The 15,071-nt window shown below is 40.1% G+C and overlaps 1 protein-coding gene across 2 annotated transcripts; it reads left to right on the forward strand.

Annotated features, from left to right (window-relative positions):
• Nucleotides 1-737: 737 nt before the first annotated feature.
• LOC111865427 (zinc finger protein 333-like) lies at nucleotides 738-12,850 on the forward strand. 2 transcript variants are annotated; one of them, XM_023853455.2, is made up of 4 exons: nucleotides 738-1,902; nucleotides 3,020-3,187; nucleotides 8,065-8,232; nucleotides 11,813-12,850. In XM_023853455.2, the coding sequence occupies exons 1-4, from the start codon at nucleotides 1,786-1,788 to the stop codon at nucleotides 12,185-12,187; spliced, it is 828 nt and encodes a 275-aa protein (XP_023709223.1). In that variant the 5' UTR covers nucleotides 738-1,785; the 3' UTR covers nucleotides 12,188-12,850. The 2 variants fall into 2 exon arrangements, 1 of the variants encoding a protein (XP_023709223.1); XR_002842976.2 differs by lacking the exons at nucleotides 738-1,902; nucleotides 3,020-3,187 and adding an exon at nucleotides 5,729-7,331.
• Nucleotides 12,851-15,071: the final 2,221 nt, after the last annotated feature.

Here is a 15,071-nt window from a genome sequence, read left to right on the forward strand (position 1 = left end):
GGGTTAGTGCCCAGCCTTTAACCTTGCCTTTCTCTCCCCTACACAAAAACCATGCTTGTCCCAGCTCCCTTCTCCCCCCCTTCCCACACTACTGTTTTCACTTGTATACTTGCCCTTCCCCCCTTCCTTCTCTGCTCAAACATAGCTGTGTATATTTCAAACAGTCTGCTTTTACCGGTTCTCACGGTCTCTTCGCTTGCAGATTTCTTATATTTTTTCTTCTACCCTGAAGATGGAGGCGATACGTTCCTCCGAAACGTCGGTTAACACCACATATACACGGTGTCGAATCCCAGAAGACTGCTTTCTTCAAATAAGCATTACATTTCATAATAACTTGAACTTTCATTACAAATAAATTATTAGCTTTCAATAGAATTTGAATGCCCTCCCTCTACAAGAAAAAATATTGTGAATTGATTACAGCAGTTTTGTATTTATTTGAAGTAGAATGGCTTTCAAAGTATTTATGAATATCGACTTCTAAAATTTTCCACATCTTCAAAAAATTTGGAAATAGAGCAGTCATAAATTTTAGAAATTCAAGCTGCCAGAAATTGTTTGTTCCCATGGACCAGTTTGCTTGGTTTATATTTGAAGGTACTATATATACACTTTCATATAGATATCCATATTTTGTTCTGCTTTTCATTTTTATATCTTTTTCATTACATTAATATGGTAGATTGAAATCACAATTGTTATAAATAAAAGTACAGTTGATAAAGTACATATTTATAATCAATATTATATTTATTATAATTAAACAATATGAGGGGTGGGGGGGGCACAGAACAGAATGAAAGTCACAAGTGGGCCACGAGCAAAAAAAGGTTGAGGACCACTGGTCTAGATAATGTGGGACCCTCAACGTCTCAACCCTATGGGCCTTCACAGCCTGTTACAGGGAGAGCTTTACTTTACTGATCGTGTAAGGTCCGCTTTAGAACGCATATTAAAGATGAGCGGGGAGCGTGTCTGAAGAATACGGGCGGAGACTCGTCTCGTAGCGGTTAGCCCGGTCTAGAGATGACTGCCCATGATTATGATTACTACCATTTCTCCTGCCATTCTTCTTACCTGTTGCCACTTTGCCATATGTTCGTTGATGTTCTGAGATACATTTTCATAACCTCCTCCTACTTTTCCAATAGTCTGTATCGACTATTAATGACTGGAATCATGTACTGGTGATGCTGTTCCCTGTCTGCTTTAGAGTATCCATTCTTCACTTCCGTACAGCCCGAATTATATTCCTCATTTATAATAGAATCTTCAATAATACTAGCCATTTTTTATTAAAATCACATTAACTGTATGTTAATATAATGTTAATATAACCTCTTTTATCGAACTTCATACGACTATTTTTAGCAGATTACTTAATTCCTTCATTTCATCTTGTAGATTAAGAAATCCCTTTTTGTCCACATTAACTCTTTCGTTAAGGTAATATTCACAATAAATACTTGTATCTTTTGTAACTTTACACTGTAGGCATGTAACTTTCCCGCTCTTGGATAGAACACACTCTTCCCGCTCCTCTCTACTCATCGCCATCGGTGACATTACGGCGAAAGTCGAAATAATGGAAGGAGAAGAGGCGGTAATTCCTAGGCAGGGGCAAGATAAACACGTTATTGCGGAAGCAGATACAAACGCAACAATAAAGGGCGCTGTGTTGTCAATGAGGGCGCTCTTGGAAACGGCAATGTTGACGCGTTTCCGTGGCAACGACTTGCAGCAGTACACGAGGTGTTTTCTGCGTGGTCCGCCCTAGGCTATATGGCGAGGACGACTATGGAAGTAAGCAGTAAGCAGGAGGGCATAATGGTTTGCCGTGAGGACCGTTGGTATCAGCTGAGAATTGGAAAAATATTTCCTGCTCTAAGAGCAACCATGGTGAGTTCTTTCTGCTTGTTTACAGGAGAAGGAATGTATTTGTCTTCATCCCCTGATATACAAGTCCAGAAAAAACAAATATTTTATGACAAGATTCGTAATCCATGTGGTCACAATTTTATGGGTGGTTGTAACTATTGTAGCAATTTAGCATAATGTGAATTACAATGATAAATTGAAGAAAGATGTTGTGAGAAAGCCATGCAGCATGGATATGAGAATGAGAAATGCACAGAAAGATCCAGAGGGTAAACCTGCAGTAATGAGACCACTTTGGTGAGCTATGCATAAAGGGTAGGATAGTACTGATCATTTCCATGCCACAAGCTGAGTAGATTGGCATGGTGTACCCATGTACAAATTGCCAGAGCTGAGGAGATTTGCTCAACATTAATCAGGTAGTAAATAATTTCAGTCAAAACATGGTAGAAGCAGACTCTCACACTGTGTACATCTGTTGTCATTTGAAAGTAATCTGCGGAAATACTGAGGTTTTTTGTGTTCAACTGCATTTATCTCCAGTATTATTTCAAACCTTTAGTTCTGTGGTGCAGTTAGGCAGCCAGAGGTTTACAACACCTCACCAGACAAACACCACACAGAATGAACATTGGCCAGCGACAGTAACAGTAACTTAAGGCGTGTTTAAGTTCGTAAACCAATTCTGACACCAATGTAGCGTGTTGTGTGTGTCACGCTACAAATAAATTTACGCTGTTGTTTGATATAGCGAATTTATTCCGCTCGCTCACCTTACACACACCTTACAATCATTAACTCTTGCAGTGTTACAGTTACTGCTTACACACTGTCTCGGCCGATACTGGACTATCTTCTCTGGCGGTTTATAGCAGACTAACTTCTTTTGGCGACTAATCCGAGACTCTCTTCTTCGACACTTGGATAAAGACTAACTGTGCGAATGCATTCAACCCCGTTTTATAACCTCAGTCGCTGCTATGCAACGAACCCTCTGTTATAGCCATGGAGACTCCTGTTAGAACTACAATAGAGCGATTGTTGTTTCCTATGCAACGATCTATTCTAGCGTTTCCATAGAAGTGACTCTTCTGGATTCCCGACACGTTACAATATAGTTGCACTGGTTGTTTTACAGGACCTTGCAGATTCAGAGAATGTACAAGGTCTGTGTAGTGAGACGTGCCCAGCATCTTCATGCAATGCTTATCAGGCCATCAGTATGAAAACCGAGGTACTTTCAGATGCAGGAGAAGAGGAGTATCCTGTCCCTATAACATTTCCAGGAATATATGCTGAACCTGAGGTGAGCTGTGTATCTGTTAGGTGGATTTCAAAAATACTGGTATCCTCATTTCATGAACTTAGCTTCAGTGAACAAATTACATTCATAAAAGTATACACAGCATGGGGCAATTTGGTAGAAGCAGACACCACCTATCTGTATATCAGCATCATTCCAGTCTGTACCCATGCCGTGTTCTAATCATACAGATACATGCCCAACATGACTCTTAATAGGAGAAAGTGGTTGTGAGAATTATTGATACACAGAAGAAAGTAAAAAAAAGCAACAGATTTGGCTGCAAAGCTTAAATAATAAAAGAACTCAAAGGAGGGCAATGATATAAAGACCTGTACAGCTGTGTGAATGAAGCTGCTTTTATTTTATTGCATCAGCTATGAGGAAAGAAATGTGATTAAAATAATAATTTTTATTTGCAACAATAAATAACAAGCAATGCCATCCTCACTTTAATGCTTACATACTACTAGAACAGGGTAAGAAATTCTGTGGGACTTCTCTGTGACTCATTAATGAGCTGCCGACATTTACATATAAAGTAGTGGGAATATCAGTTTTGATTTATGATATTTCATCCTATGAACAGTCTGCTAACTCTCTGCTAGCAGTAACCTTTGGAAACATGGTAATGAATGAAGTCTCTGTAATAAAATTTTTGGGCATACAAATCGATAATAAATTGAATTGGAAGAGTCATGGGGAATACATCCTTCCTAAACTCAGTTCTGCTATTTTTGTAATTTGGAGTTTGTCTTATTTTATGAATTTAAAAACCCTGCGAATGGTGTATTTTTCTTACTTTCATTCTATCATTAAGTATGGAATAGTCCTTTGGGGCAATTCAACTAATAATGCTAGAGTTTTTAAATTACAAAAGAAAGTAATAAGGATCATATTGGGAGTGGGACCCAAAGACTCATGCTGAAGTCTTTTTAATAAATTAGATATTTTACCATTGTCATGAGAATATATTTTTTCTTTGATGTTGTTTGTGATAGATAATCAAAATAATTTCTGTTTAGGTTCAGAGGTTCACGGCCTGAACGCTTGAAGCAAAAATCAAAATTATATTCCAACTTCAAATCTTTCGGTTTTCCAGAAGGGCACTATGTTTACTGGTATTAGGTTATTTAATAGATTGCCAAAGACCATTCAAAGTCTTAGAAAGAATAGAATCAGTTTTAAAAACAATTTATTTTCATATCTCAAGAATAACTCATTTTATACAGTTGATCAATTTTTGGAGCATACAGTAAATAGTTAGTTACAGTGTTTGTTTAGCTTTGTATTGTCTTTCTGCTCTGTTTGTTTGTGTTATGATTGTGACCAGTTTCATGTCCATTGTATTTTGGACTTGTGAATGTATATAATAAGAGAGAGTTGTCATTATGTTGAGAATCAACAGGATAAGTAATGATTCTCTAAAGATTTGTGATGACTGGCTGATTGTACAGATATGTTGGGCATTTCCTATTGTCTGAAGCATATTTAACTTGCCTGATACTTGGGGAGTTGCCTCTGTTCCTGCCTTTAGGTGACTATCATCGTACTTACAGACTTTGTGCTATTTTTTAAGTTGAGGTTAGTGGCATGGTTGGGATGAAACGTTGGCCCTTCCAGCAATCTACACACTTCATCCCACAGCTGAAGACCAGGTGGTCACTATCAGAAGGAAGAGGTTTGTTGAGATTTCACAGCAACAGCAGGCTATGTCTGGATAGGAGTGACACAGAACAAAATTTGTTACTGTGCGAGGATTGATCTGAAACCCTCAGAAGGATTCAGACCACTGCATTGGTTTGTGCTGCACAAGCAAGCTCATCTCCACACTTCCCCAGTACAGAAGAGACAGTGATTTTAGTGTAAGCAGACTCCCCTGATGATGGTCACATTGAATTGTATGTGTGATGATTTTACTGTCCACAACTGTTGGTTTCTCATGACAAAAGACTGTACTTTAAGAATTAAATTTTCTACCCCCAGTGTGAATAAGTTTGATCAACTTGTCATAACACAGTCTTTTCAATCAATCTCTTATCCATATTAAATTTGACAACAGTTCAACTTCGGCGTGACTGTTAGCAAAAGAGAAACTGTTGGGTGTATTAGCTGAGTGAATAGTTTCTTCCCAGTACAGGGGTGGAACACTGAGGGAGTCTGAGAACAGGGTGTGGAGGAGAATATTTGGACTGAAGAGAGATGAAGTGACAGGTGGTTGGAGAAAACTGCATAATGACGAGCTTCATAACTTGTACTCTTCTCCAAGTATAATTAGAATGATCAAGGCAAGGAGGATGAGGTGGGCAGGGCATGTAGCACGAATGGGGGAGATGAGGAATGCATGTAGGATATTGGTGGGAAAGCCAGAAGGAAAGAGACCACTGGGAAAAACAAGGTGTAGTTGGGTGGACAATATTAAAATGGCTCTTAGAGAAATAGGATGGGATGGTATTGATTGGATTGGTCTGGCTAAGGATAGGGACTGGTGGAGGGGTCTTGTGAACACGGTAATGAACTTTCAGGTTCCATAAAATGCTGAGAAATTAACGAGTAGCTGCAGAATTGGTGGTTCCTCAAGAAGGGTTCAGCTCCATGAGTAAGTAAGTAAGTACAGGGGTGGAAGCACTATCTCCAGTCACTTATTGCATGCATTTGTGAATTAGACATCTGTTAGTGGCACTGTAGTTTGAGATGGTGGAAGTGAGAAACAAGTGGATTGTAATGACATGTATGAAACTGGTGAGTGATGTTAGTGATGTAGATTTTGAGTGGGAAAGCATGTAACATTACAAGGGCAGAGGAACTTCTCAGTGTTGGGCTTCTGCTGCAGAATGCAGCAAAAGGATATGGTTTTCTTGATGTTTGAATAATATGTCAGCAAAGATATTTGAATATGCAGCAAACAGAATAATTAATTAAACTGCAGGGGGCCTGTGTCTGAAGCAGAATCTCGGAACCCAGAGATTCACATGGTGCTGTGGGTTTGATATCTTAAGTCAGTGTTTGACTTAGATCTGTGTTTGCCTAAAATGTGTCCCATGCCTGAGTGCTCGCTTGATGATACCACCATGTTTCCTGATGAACTGTTTGATCAGGTGTTGACTGGTAGTACCCTTGCCTGTGGAGACAGGGTTTTCTCCTGCTGTTGCCATAATGATCAGAGCCTTTACATTGCCCTACTCAGTGACATACAGATCTGCTTCATCTGACATCAGCTCCCTTTGCCCTGCAGTTTCCATTCACACCCATGATATCATCTGGTTGTTATCAAGTTACCCACCTTCATAGGGCAGGGTTGCTGGGTATCTCACCCTGTGGGTCTGCTTAGCAGTGAGTCTTCCAGTGCAGCAAGTGGCTGCATGACTGCCAGTGACTAGCAAGACTGCTTGTTTATGGGTAGGAGTGTGCTTTGAATAACAGCTGTGATGGACCTGTGCAAACAAATCAATTATGTGGAGTCTGTTGCATCTACAGTTGTGGTGAAGTTGAATTGAGTCAGTGTTTATAAGTGACTGAGTGTGCTTTCTCCCCAGCAGCCAAAGCAGACAAACGTGTCTGTACATGTGTCTCATTCCGTTAGCTGACACACACGACACATCAGAAGCAATACACTACTAGCCTTGAAACTCAGTATTCCATTCTGTTGCAGAAATGGGGCAGTCCATATAAGCACCAATGTATATATTATGTGATAACAGTGTTCTGATGCTGTGAAGTGCTCTTGGTGTTAAAACTGTATAGTGCTCTGTACATAAATTGGGACATGTGGTTATACAGTAGATGTACAAATAGTTTTGAGGGTGAAAGTTACAGCAAGAAAGGGAATGTCAGAAATTTCACATTGGACAAACCAAGTCAGATGCGTTCATACCTGATTCAATGGAATCTATTCCATTCCAGTAGATAACATTTTATAACAAAATCTAGCATGTTTGCCTAAAACTGTACAGTTGGATATTTGAGGCTGAAGCAGTATGGGATCTACACAGTAGACTGCAACAAGTGAGATCTGCAGTTGACAGGCAGATGAAATCATCACATAATACCACAGCTAGTGCTAGTTCAGTTCCAGCTCAGCAGGTTGCTAAATGAGTGAAAGAATTCTCATGTGGAGGGAAAATGCCCTGTCATTAGAATTTTTGAGGTTGGTTACATCTTTCCATTCATATTGTAGCTCCTGTGTTCCCATTGACAGTGTTTTATCTGCATGTTATCATCAGGGAAATGGAGTGCTGCAAGGGTCAGTTTTAAGGGTGACCTTGTTTGCAGGCATCAGTTGGATAGTAAGTGTGGCTGCTCCATGTTTGTCAACATTATTGTACATATGTACTGTATGTTCGTATGTTCATAACTCCACAATCTGCTATAGTTGCAGGAACACTTGTACATTCAAACGCTCACATCAGACTACTCTTATGTTCCACACTGGATTCTGTGGACTGGATTTCCTTTATTGCCACAAAGAGGGAAACTGTATCATAGTTCAGCTGATTTTTCTTATTTTGAAAAAATAGAAGAGGTTATGGGAAGCGCTAACTGCCTACTTTCTTTCATTACATGTTGAGTGTTTGATGTGCTATGGACTGGATATAAAACATCACATCCAGTAACTTGAATTGAATGTGACATGACACCTGAAAGCCAGAATAGTGGAGTTTGAAGTGATCGCTGTCGCAAGGCATTGACTTCGTAAAGATGTTCCCACAGCAACAAATATGCTTACAACAATGGAAGAACTGTTGGACACATTACACAGCCCATTCTTTATCAGATACTCAAAATGTAGAGAAAGGAAAGTATGCACTTATTTCTTCCCAGGACTGCTTGCATAATGTGAATGCATAGACATTATAAATATGGCATTGTTTGTTTTACAGAACCCTGCAGATTTGGGGAAAGTACAAGATATGTGTAATGAGATATACCCAGCTTCTTCTCATGATGCATATCCGGCTGTCAGTATGAAAACTGAGGTATATTCAGATCAAGAAGAAGAGGAGTATCCTGTCCCACTGACGTTTGTAGGGATAAAGGGTGAACCTGAGGTGAGTTGCGTCTCTATGCCCAGATTAGGCAGATTTCACAAATACAGGTATCCCTCGTTTAATGCACAGTTCATTTACGAACTTTTGCTACAGTGAACAACTTATATCCTTAAGAATTTTATTTCTGTAAAAGCAGAGAAATACATACACAGCATGGAGCAAGTGGGGAGAAGCAGACACCACCATCATCATGTATGGCTCCACAGTGGAGTCAAGACCATCACAAATCCTGTCTAAACACTGTGTCCTGTATTAACTCTTGTGCCATCTACACTAGCTCTCTTGAGATTGTATGTGTGAGGAATTTGGAGAAACTCCAGTCTTCCTGTAGAGGCAAGTCTTGTTCTGTACTCCTTGGTGAAGGTGGCAACACAGGCCCATACTTCTTACAGTGTGGAATTTCAAACTGCCTCCCACAACAGATTCTTACTGAACACCTTTATTTCCAAACCTGATTAAGCACACCATTAGCACATTCTGCATCTTGAGAATCATATGACACCTGACCAAAACACATTCTGTGTAATACAGGACACTGATATTATTTGAGCCTTTGTTAGCCATGCCCCTGCAGGAGAAAATTCATGCCAAACTATATGTCAGAATTCCCCGAAGTTCTGAGGATTCTGTCAGTGGACTATGGCTTTCCTAACTGAAAACAGTTCCCATCAGGAGCATGCGACACACTACTTTGTTCCAATTTGCTATCCACATGCAAACACACACCACCCACAGGCATCCCTCATCATGTGTTCAGTCTATTGCTTACTGCAGCCAGTGCTGTATGTGACCGGGTATTTCTGATACTGCGACTGTTGAAAATTTACTGGCCTTGCTACAGCCATGGGAGAAGAGCATCTGCAAGAGAAAGTGTACCAGCCATAATATTCATGTGAAATTGGGTGTTATGTGTTGCAAGAAAAGAGGCGAGTGTGCAGTAGGTATTATACATGCTACTCAGAATTCTGGCATGATGATTCATACTACTTTGAGGAGTGCACAGTGAGTTGAAACAAAGGCTGTTAAGCCACTCAAAGGTGAAAATTACATACCAGATATGTGAAGTAATGGAGATTTTGGAGTGGTGTTTTGTAATGTGAATTCTATCTACAACCCTTTAAGCCTAGCTCTCATTCAGCAGAAAGCTTTAAGTTTGTATGAGGCTGTGAAGGAGTAATCAGTAGTTCTAGCAAAAGAGGCAGGATTCCAGGATGTCAGTGAAGATGACGGTGGAATTGTTGGAATCTCATTCCTTCCCCTTAACAAATGAGGAGCTGGGAGAGGTGAAGAGGCAGACATATGAAGAAGCACAGGATGGCCCCACTGATGAGAATGTTATTTCAGAAGAAAGTGCCTTAACAGTTAAAAGGTTTAAGAGAAATCTCCAGCAAAATTCATGAGGCTGTGGATTATTTTGTAAGCATGATCCCCTCTGTGATCATTGTGCCAAGGCTGAATGTGGAGCAGATGATGTCTTGTCATGCTATGAGGAAATTTTAGAAAAAGAAAAAAAATAAAGTGAGCTGGAACCCAAGGAAGTCTGCAGAATGCAGACCATTCAGGAAGGGATCAGAATTTCAGGTAAAAGCAATTGAGAACTTCAGTTAGTGATATGGTAAGGTTATTTATGTAAAAAGATAATTATTTTAATGCTATTTGTCCATGGGAACGCAACAAAATTACAAAAACCAACAACTGACTCGATGACGTAAAGCATCAATCAAAGAATTTTATTCTTGTTTTATACTATAATCTAATTTATTGTATTTTACGTCAAGCATGTTATATAATTAATATTACTGTATCCAATTTTACTAATACTGCAGTTCAGTGGTGTATATATGTTAGCCATGTATTTGCCTGATGATGGCTATTAATAGCCGAAACATGTAGCAGAGCCAAAACTAGGCACTGACCTCCATAAAGTTGTGTTGTGAAGGTTTTAATAAAGAAGTTGTTAAGGCAATATCATTATTAATTGAAAATGGGTGCCAGAGTTGTTTTTTGGGGAATGATTCCTTGTCAAAACATGTCATGGAAGGCATACTAACTTCTCAGGTTATGGACACACCTGTGGCAACCTCAGATGTTGCAGCCCTTATTAAATTTTGTATACATTATTTGTTGTGTGTAATTTCCCCCTTAAGGGGACTTGCTTCAGGCGGCATCTTTCTGGTTCCAATTGACCATTGTTAACGAAGATCCCTTGTACGATGGTGGCATATCTAATGTCTAACTGTTCTCTTTCTTATCACTGATATATAGCAGAAGTCCGCTTTACATATCTGGAGTATATGGATGTGTACAGATCCGTACACAAAATCCTATTCTGTGTTCATTGGTTTTCATACTCTACAAGCATGTCTACTGGTTTTTAAATTGCTTGCTCATTACCGTAGTTTTGTAATTATATGTTCATCTCTTTCTTGTGGTCAGGAAGCTTGGAGGAAGGTAACTGAGCTGTATGACAAGATGTATACCTGTGTCTAGACACCTGGTCCCACCAGAGAGCATTGAAACCAGCAACTGAATCAGGGCAATGAAGTGGCCTGTTTGCTGAGTAATGCAGAGGAAAGGGTGCTCACCTTGACATACAGAGGGCACTTTTTTTCTGTAGTCTGACACTAACCTTTGCATTGTGATCCTTCTTGATGAGACATCATTATTGCTCTACAGAGTCTTGATGGACACGCAAGGCCATTTGGTTTCCAATCCCCACAAGGCGGTGCCTTTTGCTGGGCATCTGGCTCAGTGAGCCTGGTCAGCTATGAGACTGCCAGTGCAGAAGCCAGCGAATCTGTTTTCCTTCAGGGTTTGTCTTTAGAACAGCCTCTGGATGGTGATCTCTGTGCCTTACTTCATTACTCTCTGATATCATTATGGAAAGACACAGGATAACACACTACAGTCATTGAAGCCATGTGTTTTAGAGTGGCAGTTTGTCAGCTCTATCAGGAAAGAGGAAATCATGCTTACAATTGCCTGACACAAGCATCTATTGCGTGGTCCCCCCATACCTGCTTCTAGACAGTGTGGTGTGCCCATTACTAGTTCACACATCTGGCAGGAGTGCCCATGTTCTCACAAAGGCCAGATATTTTCATGGTGAGGGAACATTGCTTGGCATCCTGGAATATGAATTTGTTCTTGATGTCAGGGTGTTCATGTTTATTTAACCCTCTGTGTACTGTTCTCTTCCAGTCATTTTATTTGTACTGTTTCAAGAATTTCACTAGGCCATATACATTCTGCCCTATGGTAATTTCTTTAACTCAGCATTTATTGTTGCTTCATTTAACATTCCCATTCACTATTAATCAGATTGCTGTACAGCCTTACAAATGCATCATATCATTTAATCTTGTAACCTGTTACATATAGGAAGTCTAGCTTTTACTTTTATTCACTCACAAACAGCCATACATGCTGATGGACAGACAAGAACACACTTGTATATGCGCTCACCCTCTCTTCTCTCCCCCACACGTTCCTGCCCCTTCAATCTGCCACTGTGCTTGGTTTTCAAAGTTATTTCAATCCATAGGAGAATTTTTTTGTGTTATTTCGTCTTGTTTTGCAGGTTATTGTGTGTGAACCTGACACTGCTCTTCTCGAGAAGCGGTCATTTTACTGTGATGTGTGCAGTAAGTCGTTTAAAAAATATTCTGTTCTGAGGATACATCAGCGCACGCATAGTGGAGAGAGGCCATTTTGCTGTGAAGTGTGTAATACGACATTTAAACAGTATTCTCATCTGAAGACACATCTCCGCATACACAGTGAGGAGCGGCCATTTTACTGTAATGTGTGTAATAAGTCATTCAAGCACCACTCTTCCCTGAAGATACATAAACGCATACATAGTGGGGAACGACCATTTTGCTGTGACATTTGTAATAAGTCATTCAATGTTCACAGTAATCTGAAAAGGCATGAGCGCATACACAGTTGGTAATAGCCATTTTACTGTGATGTGTTTAATGTTATTCAGCCTTCAGACACATCAAGCCACACATAGTGATGTGTGCAGTAAATAACAGAGCAGTATAAATGGGTTTAGGCTGAATGGGGCAATATGCAACTTGCAGCATGCCACACTATTGCAAGATGTAAGTAACACAGGTTTACTCTGTGTTGCATGATATTGGAGTTGCTTGCTAAACTTTCTAACTGATACAGGAAATGAACTGAGTCCCACGGTACAAAATGTCAATGCATATCAATATCTGTTTAATACTGATTGCTGAATGTGTACAAGACCCTGTGTAGGTGAGAGCAAGCAGACATGACGTGACATTCACCCACAGTTACGGTGTTTACCTCAGCTGCGGCAGCTTGCAATTAGTAGAGAATAGTAATAGTAGATTATAGAAACTTATCAAAAACTTGTAAATATATTATTGCAGTATCATTTGTCATTTGCTGTAGGTCATCAGTGCTCTTTTGCTGTCTCTACTGAGTAAGTTTGTTTATCTGTTAGTTATGAATCGACATATCATTTATATTGAGTATAATGAAATAAATCTTTTGGAATGGTCAATTAAACAGAAAGTGTGAATTAGTGATCATTATCTAACTAACTTCATGGAGCCGAGTTGTTCTTGAGAAGCCACCAATTGTGCAGCTGCTCAAGAACTTCCCAGCATTTTATGGATCCCAAAAACTTCATTGCCATGTTCACAAGAGACCTCAACTGGTCCCTATCCTGAGTCAGATCAATCCAGTCCATACCATCTCATCCTATCTCCCTTAAGATCCATTCTAATATTATTCTGCTCCCTATACATAAAGGCCCACCTAGTTGTCAGTTTCCTTCTGACTTTCATACCAATATCCTATGTGCATTCTTCTCCCGATTCATGCTACATGCCCTGCCAATCTCATCCTCCTTGACTTGATCATTCTAGTTATACTTGGAGAAAGCGGCCTCCGTAGTCTAGGGGTAACGTTCCCACCTCATGACTCAAGGTACACGGGTTCAAATCCGGCAGAGGTTGTGGAATTTTTAAGGGCGGAAAAATTCAGGGAACAAGTCCTCTGGGAGGGACTTTAAGCCATGGGTCTCGTGTCGTAGATTTACGTCACGTAAAAGAACCTAATGTCTCTAGGAGACCGCTGAGCTAAATTTGGCCAAAAAGTTTCCCGCCCAAAGTAGTTTCCAATGCCTCCGGTAGATGGGGGAAGTATTAGGTACCACTGCCAGAGGTGGGGGGACCTCTCTGACAGAAAGGGACTAACTGTTAGATACCACTGCCAGTAGAAGGTTGGAACCTCACTGGCAGAAAGGGGCTGATAGTAAGCACCAGTACCGGTAGGGTATGGAGACAGTAGAAATTAAAAGGGGGACACACAATGGACCAATAACTGGTCTAAGTGCATGGGGAAGACCACCCCCTCAATACTGAATACTTGGAGAAGAGTACAAGTTATGAAGCTCATCATTATGCAGTTTTCTCCAACCTTCCATCACTTAACTCTTTTCACCCCAAATATTCTCCTCAGCACCCTGTTCTCAAACACCCTCAGTCTGTGTTCTTCCCATAATGCCAGAGACCAAGTTTCACACCCATACAGAACCACAGGCAGAATTACAGTTTCATATGCAGTGGAACTTCGCATAATTGTAAAAAAAGACTCGCTTAACGAGCGAAGTTTCGCGTAACCGAGTGATGAGAGGGGAAGTCCCGGATTGTGTGCTTGCTACATCAGAGTGTGTTTAGCACTTGTTCCACTAGCATCTTAGTGTCACTTGTGATCATACATTTTTCCAAACTTGTGTTCAGACATATTATTTGTGATTTTTTTGTGCAAAGTTTAATAACCCTTGCAAAAATGTCCCCGAAGAAAAAGCAGCAAAAAGAGAGCCATAAGAGAATAAAAATAACCATAGAAATGAAACGTAAAATCATTGAAAAGTGAGAACAAGGTATGAGCATGGCTGATCTAGCATGCACATACAATCGGTCTACATTAATGATTTGCACGATTTGGAGTTTCATTGTGTTTCACAGCATGAAGTTGTGGAGGAGAATTTGTCAGAGGAGGAGGAGGTAACAGCAAAGCAACAATCTTCTGGCACAATGAGAGAAATGCTGAAAGCATGGGAAACTGTTGCATCGTACATTGAGAAGCATCACCCTAATAAGGCAGTGGCTATGCGCGCTACAAATTTATTTAATGATAATGCTGTGTCGCATTTTCACCAAATTTTGAAGCGTCAGCAAAANTCATGGATACAAGATTGGAACATGGAATGTAAGAACCTTGAATCAAGTAGGCAATTGGAGAATTTGAAAATGGAAATGCAGAAGAATGAGGTGTCTGTTTTAGGTGTCAGCAAAGTGCGGTGGAAAGGACAAGGTGAAATAGGACGTGGTGATTATACAGTGTATTATTCTGGAGGTGTGGCAATAGTGGTGCATAAAAGTGTAGTGAGGAGTGTTGTTAAGAAGATTGTTTGTAATGACAAAATTATTGCTCTGAAGTTAAAGGCAGAACTGGTAGATATACTGATTATGCAAGTGCACATGCCAACATCAGAGTATGAAAATGATGAGGTGGAAAACGTGTATGACACAATTGAAGAAATTCTTCAGGAAGATGGAAGAGGTGACAAAAAACAGCATCATATTAGGAGACTGGAATAGCACTGTTGGAGATGAATCATATCAGAATATTGTTGGATCACATGGACTAGGAAGACAGAATCACAGGGGTCAAATGCTTATTGACTTTTGTGAAAGAAATGGACTGATTGTTACCAACACTTGGTTCAAGAAGCCAAAGAGAAGACTTTACACATGGAAGGCACCTGGGGATTGGAGGCGGCATCAGCTGGA

Source organism: Cryptotermes secundus, unplaced genomic scaffold (genome assembly GCF_002891405.2).
Source record: "Cryptotermes secundus unplaced genomic scaffold, Csec_1.0 scaffold343, whole genome shotgun sequence".
NCBI lineage: Eukaryota > Metazoa > Arthropoda > Insecta > Blattodea > Kalotermitidae > Cryptotermes > Cryptotermes secundus.